The 21,970-nt window shown below is 40.9% G+C and overlaps 1 protein-coding gene across 1 annotated transcript; it reads left to right on the top strand.

The window, feature by feature from the left end:
- Positions 1-2,474: 2,474 nt before the first annotated feature.
- Positions 2,475-21,066, top strand: LOC144678035 (ATP-binding cassette sub-family E member 1-like; the record flags this gene model as incomplete). The annotated part of the gene is made up of 4 exons (XM_078537964.1): positions 2,475-2,635; positions 11,371-11,456; positions 13,672-13,769; positions 20,949-21,066. Coding segments are annotated over exons 1-4 (405 nt in total), but the record flags the coding sequence as incomplete, so codon positions are not given.
- Positions 21,067-21,970: the final 904 nt, after the last annotated feature.

Here is a 21,970-nt window from a genome sequence, read left to right on the forward strand (position 1 = left end):
TTGTTGCTTTCCCCACCTGCCACAGGCCCAGTCTGCAGATTCTCCCATCAGGACTCAGCCAGCTTGGGCAATAGCCATGATACAGAGGCACATTTGATGGGAATTCTACTGTAGTTGGGGTCTTCATTTTCGCTACTCAGAGCTTCTTCCAAGTGGTGTTCAATATGGAGGAGCACTGACACATGAGCTGAGGGAGGGCAGTAGGTGGTAATCTGCTGAAGGTTTCCTTGTCCATGTTTGACCTGGTTCCATGAGACTTCATGGGGTCCAGGCTCAATGTTGGACTCTTGTGACCACCTCTTCCCAGATGTGTACCACCATTTCTGGAGGGTCCGTCCTGCTGGTGGAAGAGAACATACCAAGAGATGGAGGAGCCTGGGACATTGGCTGTAAAGTATGATTCTGAGTATGACCATCAGGCTGTTGCTTGAGTAGTCTGTGGTTCAGCTTTCCCAGTTTTGGCACTGGTTCCAGATATCAGTGAGAAGGGCTTTGCAGGGTTGACTGGACAGTGTGTGTCTTTGACTGAGGCAATGGAAACGACAATCCTGGGTGGTCCATCCTGTTTTATCTGTATTCAACTTTTCTTTAGTGGTTTGATACAACTGAATGGTTTGCTGGGCCATTTCTGAGGGCACTTAAGACTCAAAAACATTGCGATAGGTTTGCCATCACGTATAGGCTAGACCAGGTAAGGATGGCAGATTTCCTTCCTTGAAGGGCATTGGTAAACTAGATGGGTTTTGAGACAGTTTGATAGTTTCATGATCGTGGTGACAGATACAGACTTTTTATTCCAGATTTATGAATTAATTGAATTTAACTTCCGCCAGCTGCCATGGTGGGGATGAACTCATGTCTCTGGAACATTAGTCGGTGCCTCTGAATTCTTAGTCCAGTAACTTCACCACTATGCTACCATTCCCTTCTGTTACTTGCTGTTTTGTTTTTAAAAGCAGTTATTTCTTTATACACTATTTACATCGAATAACTCAGCTAATTTATTTATACAAAAAAACAATTAATTCATCAGATCTCATTTATGAAAGTACAGATGACCTCACATTGTGTTGGGGAAATTTCAATTGCAAAAATTTGCTATGGTGTCTCTAACAGATAAAAATATTTTGGCATATCCCTTTAATAACTTTAATGTATCTGGATGTGCTTGCTGCCTTGGCTGTTACAGACTTTACATAGGATTACGTAGAATATATGGCGTGGAAACAGACCATACAGCCCTGCCTGTCCATGCAGGTGTTAATACTTCACTCAAGCCTCCTCTCATCTTTTCTCATCTAAATCTAACGTTGTAATCCTCTTTTCCTTTTTTCTTCATATGCTTGTCTAGTTTCCCCTTAAGTGCATCTGTATTTTTCACTTTAACCACTCCCTGTGTTCACAAGTTCCACATCATTATAATCTTTAGGTAAAGAAGTTTGTTCTAAATTCCCAATTGAATTTCTTGGTGACTACCTTATGTTATATGATAGCATCTCGTTATGCTCTTCCCCACAAGAGGAAACATTCTCTGTATCCACTTTATCAAAATCTTTCATAATTTTAAAGAGCTCTATTAGGTCTTCCCACAGCTGCCTTTATTCAAGAGAAAAGAGTCCCCAGTCTGTCAATCCTTTGCTGATATGTATACTCACTCATTTCCGATATAGTTTTTGTATATCTTCTCTGCGTGCTCTCCAGCGCCTCTAAATCCTATTATAATATTCAAGCAATAGGTGATCTTCCTATTCTTCCTACCAAAATGTAGTACTTCATTTTTCTATGTTGAACTTTGTTTGCCAATTATTTGCAAGCTTAGTGTCCTCCTGTAACTTGTTCCAGTCTTCCTCAGTATTATCTATTCCACCCACCCACCCCCAAATTTGGTGTCAACCAGAAGTTTAGAAATTGTGTTTTTAATTCAAAAACCCAAATCGTTAATGACTTGTGAACAGCTTAATGTGTTCATGTACCTGCTTTTAATAATTTAAAATCGTAACATTGCACTTGATATGTTGTACATGACTACACCATGACACTATTGAATTTGAATGTTTGCAGTTGACAAATGTATCACTTGAACAGATTAAGTATGGAGCTGTACAGTGTTTATTTGTAACTGAACTTTTATCACACTACAAAATATTGCAATTTTTAAAAATGCATTTGCATAGACCTAGATTAACATTGAAAGATAGTAAATTAACCCAATTGGCATGCAAAGATTTGTATTAAATATTGAACCTATTTTTTTAAACTTCAAAAGTAGCATATCCATTTGCTTTTGTTAAATCAGAAAATGCCTCGTGTGGCTTCAGTTGCTTCCCAAATTATTGATTTTCTGCATCTTCAAATTATTTGTTATTTTTGAAATTTTTAGTAACACACTTAGTTACTAACAATGTACACCAGTATAATCTGTCTTGTAATTATGTGGTGATTCTGATTAACGGGTTTTTTTTTGTAGACTCTGCTCCGTGTCTGGCATGATACAAAGCATTTTTTGCCAAGATATAAGCTCTCTGAGGCAATATGGCAGATAAGCTAACAAGAATTGCCATTGTCAGCCATGATAAGTGCAAGCCCAAGAAATGCCGTCAGGAGTGCAAGAAGAGCTGTCCAGTGGTTCGAATGGGTAAGTAATTTTGTTTTAAATTTTATTGCTGTACATGGATTGTAAGAAAAATAAACTTATACATGATGACTTTATTTATTCGTTCATGTGGGTGTCGCTGGCTAGGCTAGAATTTATTGCCCATGTCAGAGAGCATTAAGAGTCAACCACATTGCTGTGGGTTTGGAGTCACATGTAGGACAGCAGATTTCCTGCCCTAAAGGACATTAGTGAACAGGTGGGGTTTTACAACAATCAGTGGTTTCGTGGCCATCGTCAGACTTCTAATTCCAGATTTTTATTGAATTCCATTTTCACCATCTGCCATGGTGAGATTCAAACCCAAGTCCCCAGAGCATTATCCTGGGTCTCTAGAATACTAGCCAATGACAATACCACTTTGCTACTCCTCTCCACGAGGCAAGCTATGTTTAGTAAACCTGTGGTATTTATTGGCATGCTAACACCCTATACCTGGTTATAGGTGAAGAGATCAATTTGTTGCTTAGTGTTCTATCCCTTGAAAGTTTTGTTCAGTGCATTCATAATGTGTTAAGAAAAATCTCCTTGCAATTTTTTAACAATGATTGGTGAGTACAAAAATCTCCACAAATCAGTGGAATATAAAGGTAGGTGGTGGAGTAATGATATTGTCACTGGACTAGTACTCCAGATCCCCAGGATAATGCTCTGGGTTCGAATCCCACCACAACAGATGGTGAAATTTGAATTCAATAAAAAGTATAGAATTAAAAGTCTAATGATGACCATGAAACCATTGTCGATTGTCATAAAAACCTACCTGGCTTTAGGGAAGGAAATCTGCCATCCTCAGCAGATCTGGCCTACATGTAACCCACAGCAATGTTGTTGACTCTTTAAAAATGCCCTCAGTTCTCAAGGGCGATTAGGGATGAGCAATAAATACTGGCCCAGCCAGTGACGACCACATCCCATGAACAAATAAAAATAAGCACATGTTTTACTTCCAACAAGGACAACTTGTATTTGTATAGCACTTTCCATATAATAAAACATCCCAATATGCTGCACAAGAGGGTTATAGAACAAAATTTGGTACCTAGCCACATAAAGCAATATTGAGCAGAGAAAGTTAGGTACTAAAGTACATATTAAAGGAGGAGAGAGAGGTGGAGAGGCAGTTTAGGGAAAGAATTCTGGAGCTTGGGCCTTGGCAGCTGACAGAACGGCCAGCAATGGTGGACTCATTAAAATCGGCGGATGCTTAAGAGACGAAAATTAGAGGCTGTGAAGATATTTTGGACGGTTAGTGGGTTGAAGGAGATTTCAGAATGAGGGAGAGGTGAGGCCATGGATGGATTTGATAACAAGGATGATAATTTTAAAATCGAGGCATTGATTTACAGGAGCCAGTGCAGGTTAGTGAACACAGGAGGGTGGGTGAATGGAACTTGGTGCAAGTTAGAACATAGACAGCAAAGTTTTGGACCACCTCAAGCTTATGATTTCAAGACTATAAGTGGCTAACTATCCTGATAATGTCCATTTGGGGTGTTATGAGCAGTTAATTCAGGTCTTTATCACAGCCTCTTGATTTATTTACTGGGAAGTATGGAACAGCAGGCCAAGTTAACTTGTCCTTCAATTTTCTCTCTGTGCTGAGATTTCACAGTAAAAGTCATTGTTACAGCAAAATATTTTCCTGATGTGATGCCTATGGTAAAGCTGAATAGCTATGCAGCAAGCTTTGAAAATATGTGGTTTTCAATTTTTTGACACTTGCTTCTGCTGGGTGTTGTGTTGTATTAACCTAACCTATATATTCTTGTGTAAACAAACCAAGATGTTTTAAGTACCCCTGGAGAAGCATTTGTTCGAAGATAAAGTGAATGTGTCCCCTGTTTAAAAGTTCCAGTGGATTGCTTTGAACATTCATGATAGCTACCATTACATTAACTGCTTAACTATCAAATATTGAACACTGTTGTGTGGATTTCGTATCTACAAACCCTTCCTATTAACGCTATCTGGCCTGCTCTCATCTGCTAAAATTTCTCATTATTCCAGGATTGATCCTGGCATGCCAAGATAACCCCTGACTTTTTTTCTCTACTGCAGACAGTTTTCTTAAACCACTCTCCCCTGTCTCCTCCACCTCAGCTCCAACAAGAAGTGTAAGGAACTCATTGGCATCTTTGTCACCAGTATCAAGACCATCCAATCAGCAGCTTCTGCTGCGCCCCTCCTTCCCACTAGCCTTGGCCAAAACTCCTTTCATGCTCCTGCTCTCCCCACCCTAGCCCTGGAGTCACATCTTTCTCTAGTTTCCCTCCTAACTCCCCTCATGACCCCTCTGAGCTTATCTTGTTCAAGACCCACCTCCTGTTCCCGTGATCCTATTTCCACTGACCACCCAATTTCACCTCCTGGCTCCCATGTTAGCTGATACTGTAAGCGGTTCTCTTTCTTCAGGTGTTGTCTCTCTCTCTCTCCCTGAAATCTGCTATTATCAACTGCTCCCAAACAAACCAATGCTTGATCCCATCATCCTTGCAAACTACCACCGCATCTCCAACCTCGCTTGCCCCTCAAGTTCTTGAACATGTTGTTGCCTCCCAAATCCATTCTCATTGTTCCCGAAACTCCCGTTTGAATCCTGCTATCAGGTTTTCACTCCTGTCATAGTACCAAAACAGTTCTTATCAAAGCCACAAATGACATCCTGTATGACTGTGATAAAAATAAACTTCTCCTCATCCTTCTCAACTTTCTGCAGCCTTTGACATAGTTGTCCACACCATCCTCCTCCAGCACCTCTCCACTGTTGTCCAGCTGGGTCAGATACTCTCACCTGGTTCCATCAGTGATCAACATCGGCATTTCCATCAGAAATCTGGACATAACATTTAACAACATAGTGAAATATCCCAAAGCACTTCGCAGGGGCATTATAAAACAAAGTATGAGATCAGGCCACTTGAGAATTAGGTCAGATGACCAAAAGCTTGGTCAAAGGGGGGGGTTCACTGATCTAATCACAGCCAGAGAATCACTTGCAATGTCTTCATTTCCTGATCCCATACTGTTACCCCAAGGATCTATCCAGGCCTCTTCCTATTTCTCATCCCCATGCTGCCCTTTGGCAACATTGTCCAAAAGCACAGGGTTAGTTTTCATATGTACACTGACGACACCCAGCTTTATCTCACTGCTACCTTGCTCAACTCCTCCACATTATTAAATAATCAGATTGCTTATCCAACATCCAGCACTGGATGAGCAGAAATTTCCTCCAGTTAAATATTAGGAGTGAAGCCATTGTTTTGGTTGCTGCTCCAAACTCCATCCCTCTCCCCAATAGTCTGATATTAAGCCCATCTGTTCACAAACTTGGTGTCACATTTGATCCCAAGATGAGCTTCCAATTTATTTGTGCTATCACTGAGGCCACCTATTTCCACTTCTGTAAAATGCCTGATTTCATCCTGTCTTAGCTTATCTGTTGCCGAAACCCTCATTATTACATTTGTTACCTCTAGACTTGGCTATTCCAATAAACTCCTGGCTGGTCTCCCACACTTGTACCTTTGTAGACTTGAGGTCATCCAAAACTCTGCCCATGTCTTAACTTGCAGCAAGTCCCATTCCTCTATCAGACCTGTGCTGGCTGACCTACATTGGCTGTCAGTCAAGTAACATCTCGCTTATAAAATTCTCATCCTTATTTAATGGCCTCTCCCTTCCCTATCTCTAATCTCATTCATCCCCACAACCCTCCAAGATATCTATGCTCTACTAATTCTGGCCGCCTTTGCATCCCCAATTTTAATTGCTCCACTATTGGCGGCCATGCCTTCAGTTGCCTCGGCCCCAAACTCTGGATTACCCTCCCTACATTTCTCTGCTTCTCTATCTTGCTTTTCTCCTCTAAGACACTGTGTTTAAAACCTCCCTCTTTGACCAAGCTTTTGGTCATCTGACCTAATTCTCCTCATGTGGCCAGGTCTCATACTTCCTTTTATAATGCCCCTGTGAAGTGCTTTGGGATATTTCACTATGTTGTTAAATGTTATGTCCAGATTTCTGATGGAAATGCCGATGTTGAAATTTTAACACTTAACTGTTAAGTTGTTGCATGACAGGTATGTTGTGCTTTTAACATATAAAATATTCCCAAAGCTTTTTAGGGGTTTAAACAAATAAAGAAGTAATGCTGCAATAGAAATTTGACTTCTAATGAGAACACTGATCTATAACAATTAATTACTAGGTGGTGCTATTATCTTTTCCATACAGGTCATTCAATTTTTGAAAATTGCATCTGCTATTTTCCCTCAGTACTTTAATTTCTATTGTCAGAATATGATCTTAAAGTAAATTCCAAAAGTCACGCATTTCACCGCATCGTGATTAAATGTTTCCATTGAATTTGTTTGACTATTTTAAAGCATTAATTAAAGATTTTACTTAGAAACCTCAAGTTTTGTATGTGAAAGACATTGTAACTTTCATATTCTAGTTGTAACTTTCATATTCTATAAACTCCAAAAGTGTATTAAGTTTAGCCATTGTGTCTTTCCTTGTCATGTGAATTTTGAACCAAACAAATCTCAGATCTCAAGTCCTGAATGACCCAAAACTTTTGACAGTTCAATTTTGGTCAAATCAAAACCATTCTCTTCAGGTCCACTAGCCCCACAGTGCTCTTTAGTTAGGAGATGCGGTACAACTGTATTTTGCTCAACTAAAGAACAGGAGTGCGGCATTCAGGTCATCAAGCTTGTGGCATCATTCCAATAGATCATGGCATATTTGTACTTCAACTCGATCTACCTGCCTTAGTACCATATCCCTTGATACTTACCTCTCAAAAATCTATTGGGCTCAGTCTTGAAAGCTCCAATTGTCTCAGCATCCACAGCCTTTTAGGGCAGAGAATTACGTGAAAAAGTGCTTCTTGATTTTCTTTCTAAATGGCCGAACTCTAATTTTAAAATCCCATGTCCCCATGTTCTTGATCCCCAACAGAGTAAATAGCTTTTCTTTATCCACCCTATTGAATCCTTTTAATATTTTGAACACTTAGATCATATCATCCCCATAATATTCTATACTGAAGGGAATAATAGACAAGTTGATGTAACCTGCCCTCATTGAATCATCTGGTGAATCTATGCGGCATCCTCTCCAAGGACCTTGTTTTATATATATCCTCTCGTGGAATATGGGCATTGCTGGCAAGCCCAGCATTTGTGGCCTGTTCAGCAGTTTCTGTCAATCACGTTTCTGTGGTTCTGGAGTCACATGTAAGCCAGACCAGATAAGGACTGCAGATTTCCTTTCCTGAAAGGGCATTAGTGAACCATATGGATTTTTACAGCAATTGATGATAGTGTTATGATTACATTTACTGAGACTTAGCTTTACAGATTATTTTTTAATCAATTGAATTTAAATTCCACCAGCTGCCTTGGTGGGATTTGAACCCGTGTTCCCAGAGCATTAGCCTGGGCCTCTGGATTACAAGTCCAGTAACATTAACACGACGTCACTGTCTCCCCTTATCCTTACTAAGATATGATGCCCAGAACTGAACACCTTATTCCACCTGGGGTCTGACCAAGGCTCTACAACTGAAGCATAATTTCCCTTTTATGTTCTAGCCCCTTGAGATAAAGACCAGCATTCTGCTTTTTGTACCTCCTCTACTCAGAAGCATAGAGTTATACAGGGCTGAATTTTGTGTGGGGGGGTGAGGGTGGCAGGAGCATTGCAATCCCGATGTGTGCCTCAATTTCTGGGTCAGGAACCCAGCTGTGGCAGGGTGGTGTTCACAATCTTTCTAAAAGCAGCCAATTAAGTGACCATCTCCAGAAACCCTATCAAATTAAGGGTGGCAGGCAAACCAGGGAAGTGGAAGGCCCAGAGTGATGTCTAGCCGCCAGCCCCACTGGGAGAGCTGAACACTGCTGGAAAAGGAAACCTCAAAATGGAAGCACACATGAAGGCCACCTTCAGCTGAAATAAAAGAAAGTGTCGTACTTTGAGAAGTTCAGGGTGGAGGGACAGCAGATTTCCTTCCCTCAAGGACATTAGTGAACCAGGTGGGTTTTTATAACAATCGATGGTAGTTGTCATGGTCACCATTAGTGAGACTAGCTTTATATTCCAGGCTTATGAATTGAATTTAAATTCCATCAGCTGCCATGGTGGGATTTGAATCCGTGTCCCCAGAGCATTAGCTTGGGATTACTAGTGCAATGATATTACCACTATGCCACTATCTCCTCAAACCTTTTGATTTTCGAGGGCTTCTTTTTAGTTTTCAGGGGCTCCTTGAAGGTAAAGCCTCCGTTAAAGGATATTAAAGAAACAAGAGACCCTGTGCTGGGCAGGCAGCCAAGAATCCAACAGCAATTAAACAGTTTTCTTTCATTCACACCCCTCCCTCCCTCCCTCATCATTGTCCTCTAGTGGCTGATATTAAAGCAAACTCGAGGCCTGGAAGATTGGGCTCTTATGGATTGACTGGACTCCCAATTTTTTCTACACATCAACACTTTTTTTGAAAAACAGACAGCATATGCACAACTACAATCACAAAAAGCTTCTAAACAGACAGACATTTCTATAAGATAAAACATTTAAAGAAAACCCTAAGGATTTCTCCCACAATTATATTTTTCTCCCTCTACCCCAAATCTCTCTCTTTTAAACTTTGCTTACAAAATAATTTGTTAGACCAATATAAAGAGGAAGAAAGCAATTGGAAAGGATTTAACTTTTTTCTTTTTATTTGGTTACTGTTGTTCCAGCAGTAGGATGGGATTTTCTGGCCCCACTTGCCGCTGGGATCATCCAGTCCCTGCAAAAGTCAATGGACATTTGGCTGGCTGCCACATCACCCACGACGGGTCCCACCACAGCAGGGCCAGAAAATCCCAGCCGGTGTTTGTAAACCTCAAAGCTAGGTTTAAGAGGAGGGTTTTGGAAGGAAAAATAAAGATTTTTTTTTTTAAAAAAGAGTTGGGAAACCATATGCATAGGCAAACAAAATAAGCTGTCAGTGTGAAAATGAGCAGCGTTGCCTGTTGCCCACACCCTCTCCTTTGCCCTTAGAGGCCTCCTCCTACCCCCATACCCCCTCTCCTTCCTCAGTCTCTCTTTTTCCATCCCCCTACCTCTCACCCTCACACTCATATTCTCTTTCCCTCTCAGACACAACTGGAGCTGCTTTACTTGCACCGATCTGCTGCCACCATGGTCTTCTCCTCTCCTCTGGATTTGTTGATGGCAATGCTGAGATCCCAATTCTCTCCTTTTTCATATTGAAATAAGAGGATTATTGTAACTGGGAGAGGGGTGGGGAAGGGACTGTTTGTTTATAATTTTTTAAAAATGATTTGCCTCAGTGCATCCAGAAACTGCCCCCTCTCTCCCTGAAAAAACACACAAATCTCAAAAGGTTTGCAAAAAAAAAAATTCAAAAGGTGAGAAAAATGACAACTATCCATTGACTCCCAAGTTCTGAGGGGCTGATCTTAAGAGATGTTTTTGCATCTATTTCTCTCCAATTCAAGAAAATGTATTTTTTGCTTTCAATTCCCCTGTCTCCCCATGCAGCTGCTCCAGCTCCTCCAATCACGGGTTCCCCTCTCTCCTGCCCTGGCTGCTTCTCCAATCTCCAATTCTGTCTTTGGAGGAGTCACGGGTTCCCCTCTCTCCTGCCCTGGCTGCTTCTCCAATCTCCAATTCTGTCTTTGGAGGAGTAGCAAAAGTGGGAGGGAGGGAACCTATGATTGGAGCATGGGAGAGACAAAATTTGTGATTGGAGGAGCAGCTGCTTACAGTTTGTCCCTCCCATGCTCAATGCTCCTCCACTCAAACTCTACATGCTTTTCTGATCTCAACAAAACGCCTGTACCTGCAATTGTTCAGCTCTGGACCATGGAGTAGTTTTGATGTAAAGTAATCTTGTAAGGGGTGACCTTTCCTGAATTTTTCACCCCCGTTTTTGCTTTTCCATGGGCCACCTACCACATTTCGAGGATGAATTTGTCCACGCCCCATGTATTTTGAACCCTTGTCTTTAACCATATTCTCCTTCTTTGAATCCTAACAAATTGACTGCAATTTTCATATCTTTCAACACACTCCATGAACTTGGCCTACCCACCTGTTGGTTTAATTGTGATCATTGTCCTGCATAGTGAAGTATTGAATTGCATTTATATGGTATCTTTCAGGACCTCAGGACATCCTAAAGCATTTTGCAACCAATGTATTATTTATGTAGGCAAATGAACGGCAAATTTACGGATAACAAGGTTCCATAAACAACTAATGAAAATATGACTACTTAATCTGTTGATGGTTTTGGTTGAGGGAAAAAATTTGACCAGTGCATTGGAACATCTGCCCTTCTTTTCAGCTAACACATGGGATTATTCACGTCTACAAGAACCGATGGACAGCGCCTCAATTTAACATATTAACCAAAAGCCTCTACTCCCAACAATGCATTATTTCCCCCAGTTCTGCACCAAAGTCTCAGCCTAGGTTATGTGGTCGAGTACTGGAAGTGGAGCTTGAATTTATGCCCTTCTGCCTCGGATATGCCATAGAACTGTGCTAATGATGATCGGCTTTTCACAAAGCCATACTTCAAATATGTTGACGATTTTTCAGTAATTGACTAAATTATAAAAAGTACCTTTTAGGTACCACTTAAAGTTTAAATGATTCCATTCAAATTATATTTTTCCTTCTTGCAGGAAAGCTTTGTATTGAAGTTACTGCTCAGAGTAAAATCGCCTGGATTTCAGAAACTCTCTGTATTGGTTGTGGTATTTGCGTTAAGGTAAGCCATTCTATGTATTTCTATCGGGATGGGGAGCAGTGGTGTGATGCCGTCTAAAGTATAACATAAATGTAGTATAGCTCCTTATTGACCTTTTGATTCTACAACTGCTCTGCATCATCTGAATCTCGCTGTTGCAGTTTTCCCATAAAATGGCCTGACCTTATTTTGGGGTTTTATTTTTGTTCCTTTTAATTATATCAAGCATTAATACATTGGGTCTATAAATATTCAACATTAACCATCCACAAGTGTCAATAAAGTACTATTTTATCTTAAACCCTTAATGGATAAACTGGAAACGACTGTGTATGGGGTGAACATGTTTTTTTTGTACAAATGTAATCAGTTACCAAAGATATGCAAGAGCTGCCCATGTTCACTTAACCTGATTTTTTTTTCCCTCTGTTCCCACCCACCCCCTAATTGGCCTAATTGCAATTACGCATCAATGATCATAAGTGGCATAATTTTGCTATTAAATCGGATTATTTGATTTGTGGGCCTATGCACTCATAAATAGTGAGGGTGGCTTGTGAAAAAAGATATTGTTTATGGCTGAATGCAGTATCTATTTCCCCCCCTTTTTATTCCCCCCTATTTCTTTTCTTTTTATTCTGCCCCTTTTCTAAATGCCGTATCAACTTTTAGACTATCCTCTGTGAGGCATTGAATCCATTCAGGTTACAGATTGACCAGTACCCAACAGTGTTATCTTCTGTAAGGCCTTGGACAGTGAGTATCATCCAAAGGCTATTTGGCAGTGGGCATCACTGTTGAACCTGTCATCCCTTTACCTGATACCACAGCACACCAAGCGAGAGTTCAGGAGAATCAAACAGCGAGAGTTTGGGGGAATCAAACAGCGAGATGTATCTGGCTGATGTGTCCTCTCTCTAACTCAGGATCACAGGCTAATTGTTACACCCCTATCGCTCCCCAGGCAAAACTGGCTAGCTCAGCATAGACTGGAGATTGAACCTGCAACTACTTGGTCAGTATAGCTCCGGTACTCACTGTATTTACCAGCTGAGCATTGGAATAGTAAAGTGTAGTTTATAGTTAGCACTGTAAATGATAATATTATGTATGCCATATGATAAATACTCAAATGATATATTTATAAAGTGCACAAATACTAATGGTATTTAGTGGGCAATGAATCATAGAATGGCTACAGCACAGGAGAAGCCCATTCAGCCCATCGTGCCTGTGCTGGCTCTCTGAAGGAGCAATTCACATAGTCACTCCCCCATCTTCTCGCCATAGCCCTACACATTCTTCCTTTTCAGATAATCTAATTCCCTCTTGAATGCCTCAATTGAACCTGCCTCCACCACACTCAGGCAGTGCATTCTAGGTCCTAACCACTTGTTGTGTGAGTGTCAACCTAGTGAAACTCAGGTTTCACTAAGTGCATGCTAAACAGCAGAAGCAGCATGCAATAGACGGAACGGAGCAAAGTGATCCTGCAACCAGCAGGTCAGGTCAAAGCTCTGCAGTCCTGCCACACCCAGTAATGAATGGTGAGGACTATTAAACAACAGTCAATGATGAGGGAGCCTAGCGCAGAAGGAAAGACTGAAACGTTTGCAACCATCTTCAGCCAGTAGTGATGAGTAGATGATCCATCTCAGTGTCCTCTTGAATTCCCCAGCATCATAGATGATGGTCTTCAACCAATTCGATTCACGCCACATGATATCGAAAAACGGCTAAAACAACTTGATACAGCAAAGGCTACCTAATGTTAAATTTAAAAATAACTCTTCTAGTTTATAATAAAGCATGCATGTTTAATAGATGTTTCTCGCAATCCTTTCAGTGATTTCCTCAGCCCCACCCCCAATAATTCTTAGCCTTCTGTCTTAATGCGGTGGATTTCTGGGATGAGATTATATGTTCCTCATCCTTGGGTTTATAAAAGTTGCAGGGTAGGTGGCAAAATTTACATATTTTGAATAGTTAGGGTAAGAATAGAGAAAAATTGTATAGTGCTAATAGATTTTTTATTGAGTGTTTTTCTGTACTCTTAAATTTTAGCTAGTTAATTTTTTTTAATTCTTGCAAAAAGTTGCATTTATTCTGGAACTTTATGAACTGTTTATTAGGTAGACAAAATAGCTCTAATTTTGATAGTGTAGACAGTAGTCAATTGCAGATAATGTGATATTAACATTTTATTAAATATTCAGTTTTCTGTTTCCTATTTCAGAAATGTCCTTTTGGGGCTTTGTCAATTGTTAACTTGCCAAGCAACTTGGCTAAAGAGACAACCCATAGATACTGTGCAAACTCCTTCAAGCTTCACAGGTAATGATGTTGAAAAATTTGAGAGCTTTGAGAATCACTTGACGGATTTTGGGAGTATTATGTAATAAATATTGTATTCAGTAACTCCTCGCTTAAGGTTGCGGTTGTGCTCGTGAAGATCGCAACTTTTAAGTGAAACAACTTTAAATGAATCATGACTTTCCATCGGAATCAATGTTAAAGCCAGAGTTAAGTTCCTTCAGGCATTTCTTGCCTGGAAAGATTAATGTTCAAGTTGAAGTACAGTACCATATGTGTGCAGCACTGCATTCCTAGCTGAAATAAGTTGCAAATAAAGTAAATCACTAAATATAAAAGAAATAATGTATAAATTCAAATTAGATAACACTAACCAAATTCTCTTGGGCAGTCCCTCGCGTTTGAGGATGACCTGCTTTCACTCCAACTCGATGGATTCTGAGATGGCTGATAAGTCCAATACTCAATCTCCAGACTCTGCCACATGTGGCAGGTGTTTCTTGGAGGGTCGGTTAAATGAGCCCCTGAGTTTATCACTCTTTCCGCCGCCTTAACTTAGCCTCTGCATGTTCCCATCGAAGTCTCAATGTGCTTGGTGCCTTCCCAAATGAACCTCCTTCCATTTTGGCCAGTCACCATGTCTTGAAGATGTTTGACCTCTTCAGGGATGCTTTGAGGACGCCCCTGAAGTGTTTCAGCAGAGGTGGTTTTGGGTGATTTAGCACCTCAATGCTGGGCATGTTGGCTTGGGGAAGACCTTGCTGTTCTACCACCTTTCTTGCTACTGAATTTTGAGGAACTTTTGAAGACACCTGTGCTCCTGCCTCTGCTGCAAGGAACAAGGACCAGAGTTGGGGGCTCCAAAATTAATCAGACGATTGCAAAGTCCAACCTCCTGAAGAGCAAGTACTGTGCACCCTGTATTTTTCACCCAAATAAGCCCTGAGACAAGGAAAGCAATTTTCCCTGTGTACAGTAGCAAATGCCTCTCTCTCACAAACTTCAAAATGGTTTCTATGCCTCACCCACAGCGGGTACACCAGGGGCTCCAAAATTGAAATCAGCTTGCAGATTCAAGAAATTGGTCTTTCCTTCACAGAAATGATCAGCCAGACTTCAACTTTTTGCTTGCATAAAAAACCTGTTGGTTTGGATATTCTTTTTTCAGAACTTTGATGCACTGTATTTAAAAAAAAACAAAGTTCCCTCAAGTGCATACAAACACCTCACTTCTTCACAATGGCGCCGATCAAGTCACAGAACCCAATATCAAATCAACATGAAACAACGAGCTGAGGAGCAATGAAGACCCACAACGCTGACGATGCCAACACAGTGCATGCGATGACTACGAAGCACATAGTACAAGATGACGACGTAAAAACGAAAAACACAACGTAAATCGGAAAAACGACCCCTAAAGAATAAACTAAACCAAAAAAGCGTTAAGTAGACCAACTTAAAGCGACAACTTACTGTACATCATAGTGTGTATATGCACTTCTATATAATTTCTGCTGTTCCACAAAGAAAACAAAGACGTCTTTGAGATAAGAACTAGGAGCAGGAGTAGGCAATTCAGCCCCTCGAGCCTGCCCTGCCATTCAATACGATCATGGCTGATCTCATTTTGGCCTCTCCTCCAATTTCCTGCCCTCTCCCCATAACCTTTCAACCCGTTACTAATTAGAAATCTGTGTCTATCTCCTCCTTAAATTTATTCAGCGTCCCAGCATCCACTGCACTCTGAGGTAGTGGATTCACGACCCTTTGAGAAAAGTAATTTCTCCTCATCTCTAATTTAAATCTACCATCCCTTAGCCTAAAACTATGGCCTCTCATTCTAGAATGCCTCACAAGGGGAAACATCCACTCCATGAGTACTTTGTCTATCCCCTTTAGCATCTTATATACCTCAATTAGGTCTGCTCTCATCCTTCTAAACTCTAGCGAGTATCGACCTAAACTGCTCAATCTCTCCTCATAAGACAAGCCCCGCGTCTCTGGAATCAATCTAGTGAACCTCCTCTGAACCACCTCCAATGCAACTACATCCTCCCTCAAGTAAGGGGACCAAAACTGTGCACAGTACTCCTGGTGCGGTCTCACCAATGCCTTGTACAGTTGCAACAACACTTCCCTATTTTTATACTCTATTCCTTTAGCAATAAATGCCAAAATTCCATTTGCCTTCCTTATTACCTGCTGTACCTGCATACTAACTTTCAGTGATTCATGCACGAGGACACCCAGATCCCTCTGCACTGAAGCATTCTGAAGTTTCTCTCCATTTAAATAATAAGTCGCCTTTTTATTCTTCCGTTTCATCCACGTTAAACTCCATCTGCCAAATTTTGGCCCATTCACCTAACCTGTCCATATCCATTTGTAAATGTCTTATTTCTTCATTGCAACTTACTTTCCCACCTATTTTGGTGTCGTCTGCAAATTTTGCTATAGTACCTTCTATCCCTGAATCCAAGTCATTAATATAGATTGTAAATAGTCGGGGCCCAAGGACCGAACCCTGTGGCACCCCACTAGTTACAGCTATCAGAGACCAGTCTGATGAATTGTTATATCACAATTTGAGACAAATTGGACTTTGGAAACTCCAGTTTTGAGAATTCCATTAACATTGCAGTAGATTTGCATATAATTGGTTTTGTCTTTTTTGAGAATAAGCTCACTAATGAAAGGCAGTAAGACCATTATGAAGAATCAATTGTCATGCCTTATATGAACTGCTTAGAATTTCATAGAGTATAACTCTGAGCCAGAACTAAGCACTGAACTACTTTGAACATTCATGGAATCAGAATAGACCAGCAATTAGTGCCTTTGCCAACAGAATTCGTAGACGGGGGGCCCACTTATAAAGCATAGCTTCAACTAGGCTTGTGGGCCTTGCTTGTGGAATGTTTTAATGTTTGGTGGAGTATTTGATTCTGTGAAGTCCTGTACTGTACCTGAGGGCTGACAGTTGGTTTATTTGCTATTTGGAACATTTTACTGTTAAATTTGTGGATAACATTTTTTATCCATCGAACACAAGGTGCTTAGAGTAAAGGGGAAGGTCGTTAAATAGCTTCTGGAAACTACTTGGCACACATGTCTCTGAACTCAGACAATAGCCTGTCAACGTTCCATCCAACCTAGGTCAACGTTACCCCACCATGGGACCTCTGATTTTGACTCTGGACTCCATCTTATTATTGCCTTTCTGTTTCCCATTTCCTGTTTGGTGTCAGGTTTTATTTATCAAAATTTTTATGTAATCAGGTCTAGGTAACTTGAGCTTTCCCTAAGTTCATTTGCGTGCACGATTTGGCTGTCGCTGCAGATGAAAGCCCATCCGTTGCTTTTTGTTACTTCTTTTCTCTTTACCCCTCCAAGACCCCTTTCCTGTTGTCATACTTCCTTTTGCTTCTCCAATCTCAGGCTCTCTGCCTTCCAGTTCTCTACCCAAAGCCTTCAGAGCTCCTTGACCTCCCTACTCTCTTGCCTCCACCCCTCACTCATAGATAAGCCTACAGCTTCCCTTTGTGCCTCTCTTGTTATCCTCCAAAGAGCTCATTGAAGCACTGGGCAGTGGCTTTATGAGCCACAACCAGAGTTGCCCCATTCCACGTTCTTGTCCACCAGCCTAGTGCACCCCCTGCGGGCTAACCTTCTCATTTGTGTTCCTGGCCTAATTGCCCCTCCCACTGCTGACCTTGCGGTTTCTGCTCTCACCATCCTTCTATGTTTCTGCCTCCAGAATCTCCATTTACTTGTGAGCAAGGCCCTTCCCATCCATGAACTTATTGCAGATGAATGCATCAACATTGTGGCCTGAATAGAAACTTAGCTGAAGGATAATGACACTTTTCCCTTAATGAAGTCAATCCGCCTACTATATCTTCCACCATTTACCTCATCAAGACTGTCAGTGTGATGGTTTGGCACTTATCTCCAAATCTCAATTTGGCCTAACCCCCTACTTCTCTAGCACTTACTCCTCTTTTGAACATTTCAACTTGATTTGCCCTCTGTGCCTCTCTTGGTATCCTCCAAAGGGCTCACCTTTCAAAATCATTGTTCTCTACCCCTCTCCCAAGACAAAAGTTTTTCTGAGATTTCTTCACTGCTTTCCTCCCTTAGCTCTGCACAAATGACGTCTCATCCTTGATGATTTCGACCTTCATTGTTCCTCTTCATGTTCTCTCTCCTCCGAGTTCTCTGCCCTCTTATCCTCTTTAAGTCTCTCTCAGCCTACTTTGATCGCCAACCCCTTGACCATGCCACCTCATGTGGTCTTGCTAGTCCCATTGTATTGATCACAGCAAAGGCCATCTCAAATCACTTCCTTGAACCAGTCTCTGACCACATCCCCCCCTTCCACTTCCAAATCCTACTTCCTCCTCTGTCCACCACTGGTTAAAAACTAGCCCCAATTCACCATTTACAGCAAGCAGGTCAGAGGCTGGGAGTTCTGCAGTGGGTAACTCACCTCCTGACTTCCCATAGCCTGTCCACCATCTACAAGGCACAAGTCAGAAATGTGAATAAAATACTCTCCACTTGCCAGGATGAGTGCAGCTCCAACAACTCAAGAAGCTCAGCACCATCCAGGACAAAGCAGCCTGCTTGATTAGTACCCCATCCACCACTTTCAACATTCACTCCCTCCACCACTGATGCACAGTGGCAGCATTGTGTACCATCTACAAGATACACTGCAGCAACTCACCAAAGCTGCTTTGACAGCACCTTTGAAACCCACGACCTCTACCACTTAGAAGCAAAAGGGCAGCAGATGCATGGGAACACTACCTACCAGCTGCAAGTTCCCCTCCAAGCCACACACCATCCTGACTTGGAACTATATCACCATTCCTTGACTATCGCTGGGTCAAAATCCTGGGAACTCCCTCCCTAACAGCATTGTGGGTGTAACTTCACTACATGGACTGCAGCGGTTCAAGAAGGCATATATATATCTATAGTTTCTTTCCCATATCCCCACATGCCCTCTTCAAGCTCATTCTGCCCATGAAAGTCACCTCCTGCTCCCTCGAACTATTCCTACTAAACTGCTGACCACGCAACTTCTCATCCTCATGTTAGCTGATAGTGTCCATTATTTTCTCTCCTCAGGCATTGTCCCTCTCTCCTGTAAATCTGCCGTCATCAACCCTCCCCTCAAAAAAAACCCTTGATCCCTTCATCCTTGCAAACTACTGCCCCATCCACAACTTCCTCTTCCCTTCCAAGGCCCTTGAATATGTTACCTCCCAAATCTGTGCCCAGCTTTCCCAAAACTCCATGTCTGAATTGCTCCAATCATGTTTCTACCCTTGCCAGTATATTGAAACGGTTCTGATCAAAGTCATATGACATCCTCTGTAACTGTGACAATTGTATCCCTCCCCTCATCCTTTTGATCTGTCTGCAGCCTTTTGACACAGTTAACTGCACCATTCTTTTCCAGTGCCTCTCCACTATGGTCCAGCTGGGTGGATCTGCTCTCACCATTCTTATCCAGCTAATCTTGCCAAAGTATCACTTGCAATGGCTTCTCTTCCTGTTCCCACACCGTTTGCTCTGATGTCCCCCATAGAGCTATCCTTGGTCCCCTCATCTACATGCTGCCCCTCGGCGACATCATCTGAAAGCATAGTGTTCATTTCTGTACATATGCCGATGATACCGAGCTCTACCTCTCTGCCACCTCAACTCCTCCACTGTTAAACAAATAGACTGCTTATCCAACATCAGTACTGAATGAGCAGAAGTTTCCTCCAATTAAATATTAGGAAGACTGATGGTCCTGTAGCTACCAATTCTAAGCCTCTCCCTGGCAACAGTGTGGGACTAAACCAGTCTGTTCACAAATTGATGTCATTTGATCCCGCAATGAGCTTCCGACCATACATTCGCGCTGCCACTAAAACGGTCTGTTTCCAACTCCGTAACATCAGCCTACTTCACCACAGTGTCAGGTGAATTGTTGCTGAAACCCTCCTTCATACCCTTGTTACTTCTTGACTTGATGATTCCAATGCACTTTGGTTGGCCTCCCATATTTTATCCGCCATGAATTTAAGTTCTTCCAAAACTTTACTGCCTAAATCTTAACTCGCAGCAAGTCCCTGTCGTCCTTGGGCTTGCTGACTTACATTGGCTACCAGTCAAGCAACACCTTGATTTTAAAATTCTCATCCTTGTTTTCAAATCGCTCCCTGGCATCGCCCCTCCCTGTCTCTGAAACCTCCAGCCTCACAACTCTCCGCATTGTCTATGTTCATATAATTCTGGCCTCTTGAGCATCCCCAATTTTAATTGCTCCATTTCTGGTGGCTGTGCCTTCAGCTACCTACACCCTAAGTTCTGGAATCCCTTCCTTATACCTCTTTTTGTTCATCTTTTTGGTCATCTGACCTAATATCTCCTTAGATGTATCGGCGTCATATTTTGTTTTATGATGTTGCTGTGAAGCACTTCGGGATGTTTTATATTAAAGGTGCTACATAAATGTATATTGTTGTTGAAGGAAATTGAAGCTTTTGATTGTCTTCCTGATTAATTAATATTCTACAGCAGCTAGGTGAGAACATGCTGGGTAGTAAATTGACTTTTTCTTGGTGAAGAAGCATCAGAATCCTGTTCAGTGCAAGTTCATTTTCCAGTCAAACATGGTGCAAGTTAGAACTCTGTAACATCATACCACGCTGCTACCCGTTTGTAGAATCTCATATGAACCTTGGGAGATATGTAATTCTAGCACTTCAAATTATTTAAAATTATGATTAAATTGCATTTAATAAGTTGTAATATTATTTCTGAATGTTGTCTATAGTCAAACATAACTTATATTAAAATTAACAACATACTTACAGAAGTATAAGTTCTCTTATTTTTTGAAAAATGTTTCACCAATAAACTACTTTTTCAGAAGGGACGGTTATAACAAATTAAACTTTCCAGCCCCATCTTTACGTTTCTTTATCAACAAATGTTCAGCTAGTTGTAATTTAAAGAAAGGAGCTCTGAAATAACCTGCCTCTGGACTGAATATAGCCCACATACAAATTTAAACCTGCAAAGTGTTTTATGACATTTACCTTTGTAAACTTGAAGGCATGTCATGTGTACTACAGTTCGCAGTATTTTCAAAATTGAGTAAATTTCAGCAACTCTAAATAATCTGAATTTTAGGTTGCCTATTCCTCGACCTGGTGAAGTTTTGGGTTTGGTGGGAACTAATGGTATTGGAAAATCTACAGCTCTGAAGATCCTAGCAGGAAAGCAAAAACCTAACCTGGGGAAATATGATGTGAGTTTTCTCTTGCGGTGGTATATAACATATATTTTAAAAAATATTTGTCCATCAATTAATGTTTTTGTTGCTGGAAATTTGTAGTCATAAGGTTGCAGGTTTTAATAATCTGTCCAGTTTTATCAATATTGTTTGCATGATCTAAATATGAACTATTTCAAGTTGATGTATTGTCTAATGCTTAAACTGCGATAATTAGAAAGTGTATTGTAATACCTACAATTGTTTTTCTGGATAATTATTGTATGTACTTGCTTGAGCAAAATTACATAACTACATAATGTGGTATCTAAAAGGTAGTGACATCTGTAGAGACACAGAACTCAAATAGTGTAAGAAGTAGAGTATTCTCAGAGTTACGTTTATGTTCCCTAGTTCTCATAGATAACACTGGAATAAATCAACACTGTTAGTACATTGTCAATATTTTCCATAAATATGACAAATCCAGATAGGAATGGAAACTTATTTCATGGTTAATATGTCTCATATTCTTGTTATGATCTCGATAGAGACCAGTAATGTTTTTATTTTTTTGGAAACCTAAAAACTAGGTATTTAATTAAGCTACAAAGTTCAGTAAAACAAATTAATTTTACTACACAAAAAGGACATGAATGCTAATAACCATACTCAATCTTAAACAGGCACTACAGTAAGGACATTAAAAGTACAATGAACAGTTAGTACATTCTAAATCAAACTCCCTAACTCAAATTTCTTTCTTCACCCATTTGACACTCGCCCTCAAAAACCCTAATTCAGATATTTATCAAAAATTGGAGGACGAACCATTTGGCCTGAGTATTGTCAAAGTTTCATATAAGGGTTGCGATCACTTCAGCCTTCTGCTTACTTCTGGTAAGGTTGTACATTCATGTCGTCTCCAACCGTTCTTTTC

Source organism: Cetorhinus maximus, unplaced genomic scaffold, assembly GCF_964194155.1.
Source record: "Cetorhinus maximus unplaced genomic scaffold, sCetMax3.hap1.1 HAP1_SCAFFOLD_3461, whole genome shotgun sequence".
NCBI classification, from domain to species: domain Eukaryota; kingdom Metazoa; phylum Chordata; class Chondrichthyes; order Lamniformes; family Cetorhinidae; genus Cetorhinus; species Cetorhinus maximus.